Source organism: Chaetura pelagica, unplaced genomic scaffold (genome assembly GCF_000747805.2).
Source record: "Chaetura pelagica isolate M959 unplaced genomic scaffold, ChaPel_1.0 scaffold132, whole genome shotgun sequence".
Taxonomy (NCBI): domain Eukaryota; kingdom Metazoa; phylum Chordata; class Aves; order Apodiformes; family Apodidae; genus Chaetura; species Chaetura pelagica.
In genome coordinates, this window is record NW_009952709.1 from 677,117 (window position 1) to 684,061 (window position 6,945).

Sequence of the window (6,945 nt, forward strand, 5' to 3'; positions counted from 1 at the left end):
GCGCCCCACACTCCGGATCCTTCGAGTCCGAGCGGCGGCACCGGGGACCGGGGACCGGCGGCAGGGACCGGGAACCAGGGACCGGACTGGGAACCAGGGACCGGGAACCGGCGACAGGGACCGGCTGACCAGGAACCGGACTGGGAACCGGGAACCGGACCGGGAACCAGGGACCGGGAACCGGGGACAGGGACCCGACACCAGACCGGGGACCCGCATCCGGGAGGGACGAGCCATCCCCGCCTCCTCTTTGTGATGTTTGTGTGTTGTTTGTTGGGGGGTATTTTGCCCGTGTGTGCGGTTAACACGCCCGTGAATGCCCCTTGGCCAAGTGTTTTGTTTTAAATAAATGGGGTTTTTAATTAAAATAATAATAAATGATAAGAAGGTGCTTTAGGTGGCTGTGCAGATCAGGGTGGGAACACCGAGGGGTGTTTCCTACACCCCGATACAGCCAGCGGGTAGAAGTGCCCCTGCAGCAGGGTCTGTGGGAGGGTCTCGTGATGTGCCTCAAAAAACGGTGCCAGGGCAACGTGTCCGTGTAAAGCTCCAGCCCCACACGTTGGTGACCCCTCTGGGGAGGGGCTGGGAAGGCAGGCAGAGGTGCCACAGCTCTGGGTGACAGGCAGGGCCCCTCCTGCAGCCCGGGAGCAGCTCCCAGCTCTGCTGAAACCCCCCAGTCCCGAGCATCTCAGTGTCACAGCTGGGATGGGGACTGGGCCCTCAGCAGGGACTGGCTGCAAACCTGCACAGGGTGGAGCAGCCTGGGAACAACATCCCACGTCTTCTGGCTGAGCAGTTTTTCCTTTACCTGTTGTGGTTCCGTTCAGCCCTGGGGAGCACTGGTTTGTCACCCTGAGATGGGGGTTCAGGTGGCTGCTGGCAGTGTTTATTCCTTGGACCAAAGGTCACCAACTATTTCTGAAGAGATGGTGTCACAGAAGGAGCAGAAAGGTGGATCAATTCCTGACACCACCAGGATTGACAGCAGGTGCCACCACCAGCTGCCTGGGCACGTAACACAAGGTGAGACAGGGCAGAGCCCCAAAAAGGAGGACTCAGGTGTGTAGGCAGGTGGCCTGAAGGAAGCAAGGTATAAAAACATGCAAGTTTTTGGTGTTTCAGAAGCTGCTCCCTCCAGCTGGGGAAGGAGGCAGAGCAGGGGCCAGCACACCCGCAGGGAACTCCCGGATCTCTGCTCCTGCTGGGGCTGTCCTGCCACCTGCAGTTGTAGTTTTCCCTGTCTCAGGCAACGCTCCCAACTAGACATGCTAAATTAATGCTTCATGTGTTGTAGGTGCATCAAATTCCAGGCCAGGGGAAACACACAGAACAGTCTGGCCTAGAGCTGTGCTGCTGCTCCAACACCACAAACCTCCCAGGGGTTGCTCTGCTGTTCAGGCAGAGAATGCTCCAAGTCTGACAGGGAGACACCTTCAGGAGGTTCCAGGCATCCTTTGGTGGCACAGGGATGAAAACCCAACCCAGCCCCTTGCTTCTCTTGTACAGATGATGACAATCCAGAGTAAAACACTGGGAGGGAGACAGGTCTTCCCTGCTGCACAGGGCTCAGTAATTACTGCAGCTCCCTAAAACTGTTCTTCCACTTCTCTGTAAGGAAAGTTTACAAATGTGAAATTCCAGAACTCACATCCACCACAGTAAAATGCATCGATTTTATTGGTTAATTATATACAGGGGATTCTTGACATTCACAGTAACATTAGACAAGTTACCTCCACAAAGAGCAAGAGTAAAACCAAAAATGACAGTCCACTGTAAACAGAACTAGAAATCCTGCTGGATTTGGTGGGACTGGCTCCAGACAAACTGAAAAGGCACTCAGAGAAAACCAGCTGATGGACACAGCCCAGATAGTTTGTGCACTTCTTCAAGATGATAATCCAGAGGCACAGTGTGTGGAGACCAAACACCAGGATACAATGATGCAGAACATCACATTCCAAGCATGCTACATGTCTCGTGACAGACACACTTCATTTACTCAAGTCTTGTAATTTTTAGAGTCTTCACCTCCCTCCAGGCTCTACTTAGAGTGAGTTTAGTGTTATCAGGACAACTTTACACAGAGCCAGCAGAAAGGCTGGGGCTGCACCCCAAGCAGTCAGAAGACATGAATGGTGAGGCCAGGTTTTGCTCAGACTCTGGCACAGCAAACAGCAACCTGGGCCAACACCATGGCAGCATCTGGTGGGCCAGGGCGGGCTGGGACACAGGGAGGTAGGTGACATCTCTGGATTGTCAACATTGAACCAAAAGAAAGCTTGGCCAGAGCTGGCAGGGAAACACAGACTGGAAAGGTTCCTTTCTCTCCTTAACCACCTGCTCTTCAAGACCTTCCCTCACACACCCCTCTCCAAAGCCCAGCCTGGGCTCCCATTTATGACTGGAGTGCTGCCCAGTGCTCCAACCGTTGCCCTCACAGGCTGCTGGGCACTGGAGGGAACCTTGGGAGGCTTCTGCCCAGGCTCCTGCATCCCAGCCAACCACTGCTAGGTCAGCACCACTTCACTCTCTGCACACTGGAGAAAGCTGGGTGCCCATTTCTGTGTCAGCATGGGCAGGAGAAGACCCTTTGAAGACTGAGGTTCTCATCCTCAGGGGGGAAACAATTTCCAGGGCACAAGGGCTACACATAGTGTGAGGCAGAAAAGCTCACACAAGAACCAAATTTGTGTGGCAAGAGCCACAGCTATCATCTGATCCCCAAGTCACCCACCTCTGATCACTTGAATCAAAGGTGGCAGCAAAAAGATCAGCCCAAGCAGAGGTTCTGTTTTGGAGAAAGACACAGCAAGAGGTGTATGAAGAAACTGTTGTCATCATGCAAAGCCACTCATGACTCTGCCCTGTAACCAGACATCTGAGCACAGCAGCAACCACAGCACCTTCAGGAGAATCAGATTCCAGCAGCATGGGCAAAGTTGCTCCAAACTCCTGCAGGGATCAAGCCCCTGCAGTGTAAAGCTCTCAAAACATCAACAACCATCTCCAGCACTTCACTGCTTCAGCTTTCTCTGACAAGCACTGTGACTTCCTCACAGCTCTCACACAGGGGTTGGAAGGGTCTGGTTTCTGCTCTCACAGAGAGACATGATTGCTTGAGGGCACAGAAGGTGGTTACCTTCATGAGAGATGCAGAGAGGGCATCAGTGCATCCTTCTGCAACCTGTGACAGACACAACTTCCTTCAAAGATCCAGACTGGGGAAGAGCTTCTCCTATCTCTCATCAGGAGGTGGCTGGAATTGTTCCATGAGAATAACTTTGCCTCTTTCATCACATGCAAATTTGCTAGAGAAAGGAGCTCTCTGGAAGCCTGAGCCTGCTTTTAAGTCCTCTCCTTTTATTCTGTATTTGCACTGCCCAAAGAGAACAAGATGTCCAAATAAACACTTAACATCAAGATGGTTGATTTCAGAGGTGCAATTCCAGATCCTGGCTGTGGCAATAACAGATTTCCCACTGCCTTTCCAAAAGGGTTTGTGGGAGTAGTACCCTTGGAGAAAACACTGCTACTGCATGTGCCCTGCTACTTTCATCTCAAAAGGATTCCCTGAAATCAGTCCCACTCTGAAGGTGGTGCCTGCTTTTCAGCGCCCTTCTGAAAATTCCACCATCTTCCCCTTCAACCAATTACTGGCATAAACTGGGCATCCTGGGCAGAACAAAGACTCCAGCTTTGCCTCTTAACTCTGCACAATATTCCCTATGACAAGAAGTGGTTTAGCAAGGAAGTGCTAAACCAAAGCTGCTCTCTAGAAAACCAGAGCATGCCCTGGGCACCAGGCAGGCAGGAAGCTGTTCCTGCCTGTCACAGCCTGTCTTGCCTGTGAAATGTGCAGAGCTCAGAACTGAAGGGGAAGTTCTTTACTGCCCTACAACACTTGCCCACCACTGGCCCTGATAACCCTTGCAACTCCACGCTAGCAAGGTCACAGCATAATTATAAAGACAAAGAGGAGTCATCTGGGTCAGGAATACTTACAGGAATACAGGAATATAATCTCAAGCCCATCAGCTCCCAAACTTCACTTGAGACTGAAGGCTGCTGTAGTCTTATCTTTCTTCTCTTCCCCAGATCTCTCCTTTACAGGAACACAGTTGTTTTAATTCCTTCACCTCAACCAAGGAATGCCCCCTTCAGATATTTTAAACTTTAGTGTCACAAAGTGATTATTTAGCTCTTGCCTCATTTACAGAACTAGTTTTAGTAAACCCAAAACCTAGCTCTAGATCCATCCAGGTCCAATTCAACATGAAGTAAATGCAGGTTCAATGGTTTATTTAACATACTTTTGCCCTGTTAATATGCTGTTCTGCATCTACTCGGTGTATTTCCATGATTGGGAAGTGAAAGCAGCCAAATCAAAACATTGTTCCATGAAGCTGGGTACTCAGATGATTAACAACACTGATCATGCTCTGAGGGGCTCAGAGGACAGACTTATCCAGACCCCCTGAAGCAGATAGGTCACACACTTATGCTGAAGTACTCCCTTGCCAGGACTCCTGAGCGTGTCTGATGTGCAGCACCAAGTCTTCCTCAGAGGCTCAGTCCTTCTGCAACAGAAGGCATCGTTGGCCCCAAAAGCCACAATGTCAGGGGGATCTCCTCCCCTGGCACTATGTACATATTGAAAAAAAACACAAAAAACCAGTAAAATTAAAATAGCCATTCTCACACATACAGTCTCCATTGGCAACTCTGATCTTTAGCTACTGTTCATGGAACCCTCGCAGATGAGCATGTACAATTTAAAAATTATTTTTTTTTTCCTTTAAAAGAATAATTTCTACATTTCTGTCAGCCAACTAATTTCAATCACAGCATAATCTAAGAATAAAGCAAATCCTAGCCAAGAATGGCTCCCAGGGGGCCCTCAAGAGCCAGCCCTGCTGCCAGCCCGCAGCAAGGGGGAGCAGCAACCCCAGCTCCGCGCATCCCTGCACCCCAGCTAGGAACTCGTGGTGAACTCCCGTTGATTTTCTTGGGTTATTTTTTCTCTTTCAGCTTAACAGTGGATCCAGTCCTCGTGATGGCTGCACTTCAAGAGAGCAGTGGGGTGGAGAGGCTGCTTGCCCAGCCAGGGTTAGTGGCAGTGCTCTGTGATGTCCACAACAACCGCCTTTTTCCAGCTGAAGAAGAAATAGCCCGTCCCTGCCCCGGCTGCCACAGCTATGCAGAGGTACCCGTTGTAGGTCATGAAGATCAGCATGAGGAAGTAACTGACCACCACTTGGATGATGTGCAGCACAGTCTGCAGGAGGTGGGGGAAGCTCAGCATCTGCTGTCTGAGAACACAAAACCCAGAGGACAATCAGCACCCCTGAGACACGGGAAAACACGCAAACCTGGAGAGGAAACTCAGCTCTGAGGCTGCCAGGATGCCCAGGTGGGCATGAAATGGCAGAGAAGCAGGCTGGACATGGACTTCTGCATGCACCAGTCACTGTTCATCCCCAAAGAGCTGACTGATAGCAAAGGAAGCAAGCTACTTGCTGGGAGGACAAAACTTTTAGCTGAGAAACAGACTTTTACAAGCTTGTTTGACCCACACACCCAAGAAGCAGAACAGCTTTTCTGAGTAGAGGCTTTGGCTGCCTGTCTGCAGAAGCATCCTAAGTATCTTCTGCCAGGGTCACTGGCTATAAAACCCAAATTCTGTTCTGGGGAGCTCCCTAAATGTGTTTATTACTACTCTGGAACAAAACCAAGCTTAGCTAACTTCTTGCTGCCTTCCTGCTTTTGTCCCCCATCCTAAAGGGTGGCCAAGTGACTCCAGCACAGAGTCCCAGTCTGGAATCAATACACTTTGCTGAGAGTAATGCTGGCTGCATAAAGTGTTCTCTGTCCCAGTTTTCACCTCTGCCAGCTGCTGAAGAAATGTGTCTTAGAATGAAGTGGAATTCTTACCCAACAGTTTTGTGTGTCTCCATCAGGATGGTGCCGTTGGGCCCTGGCACTGGCATGGAGTTGTAGCGAATGCTGACTTGGGATTTACGGAGCAAACACTCTCGGGCAATCTTAAGGCCTTCATAAAACATGGCCAGGAAGAAGACAGCCACAAAAGCACCAGCCATTTCTGACAAAAAGAGGAAACATGGTTGTATCTGTGCAACAAAAGCCGTTTGCTTTGAAACACTTCAGAAGAGACACTGTGGTTCAACAACTGCACAGGCTGTGGCTGGGCACTGTGTGCACGCAGGGACAGATGGTAAATGTGACTTTAATCCATATACAAAGTGGAATTTTGCCCATGAAGTGAAACCAGCAGTCACTTTTGCTAGCAAGATTGGTCAAATTCTCAAACTCCACCAACATCTCCCTTTTTCTTTCACCCCACAGATGCCATTTAAACCAGACTCAAGGCAGTGTGCCTGCATGTTCTTGGCATAAATAGCAAGATAATTCCTGAAACATTGATCAATTGCAAACTTTTGTTTGGACTGGACAAGACAGTTTTACTAACCTCCAGGAGTATTGATTATAAGTCCAGAAAACAGCAATGGCACATTCTCATAGCTGAAGTGGAAAGTCATTGCCTGCCCAAAACAAAGAACACCAAGATGAGCCTGAATAGCTCATCCTGAGCTGGAGCTCACAACAAGATTTAGCAAGATTTGTGTGTTGACAAGAACTTAGATCATTTCAGTTGTTCACAAGATAGACTCAAAGAATCAATTCAGTAAATCTAGTGTAACATACGCAAGCTAAAGATGCTCCAGGCTCCAATTCTAGTGAGCAGTTCTTTTAAGCAGTGCCCCTGGCCAAAATCATAGAATCCCAGACTGGTTTGGGTTGGAAGGGACCTTATAGATCATATTGTTCCAACCCCTCTGCATGGGCAGGGACACCTCCCACCAGACCAGGTTGCTCCAAGCCCCATCCAACCTGCCCTTCAACACTGCCAGGGATGGGGCA

The 6,945-nt window shown here is 49.7% G+C and overlaps 2 protein-coding genes across 2 annotated transcripts in view; both read right to left on the minus strand.

Annotated features, from left to right (window-relative positions):
- Positions 1–237, minus strand: part of PRPF4 (pre-mRNA processing factor 4) — a 13,902-nt gene extending 13,665 nt beyond the window's left edge. Inside the window, exon 1 of the mRNA XM_009994334.1 lies at positions 161–237. Coding sequence (XP_009992636.1) covers positions 161–237 — 77 coding nt within the window. The remainder of the gene's footprint in view (positions 1–160) is intronic.
- A 4,602-nt stretch (positions 238–4,839) lies between these two features.
- The window catches only part of SLC31A1 (solute carrier family 31 (copper transporter), member 1), a 5,624-nt gene continuing 3,518 nt past the window's right edge, over positions 4,840–6,945 (minus strand). Inside the window, exons 2-4 of the mRNA XM_009994304.1 lie at positions 6,494–6,566; positions 5,938–6,106; positions 4,840–5,315 (exon numbers count right to left, since the gene is read on the minus strand). Of these exons, the coding sequence (XP_009992606.1) occupies positions 5,114–5,315; positions 5,938–6,106; positions 6,494–6,566 (444 nt within the window). The 3' untranslated portion in view covers positions 4,840–5,113. The remainder of the gene's footprint in view (positions 5,316–5,937; positions 6,107–6,493; positions 6,567–6,945) is intronic.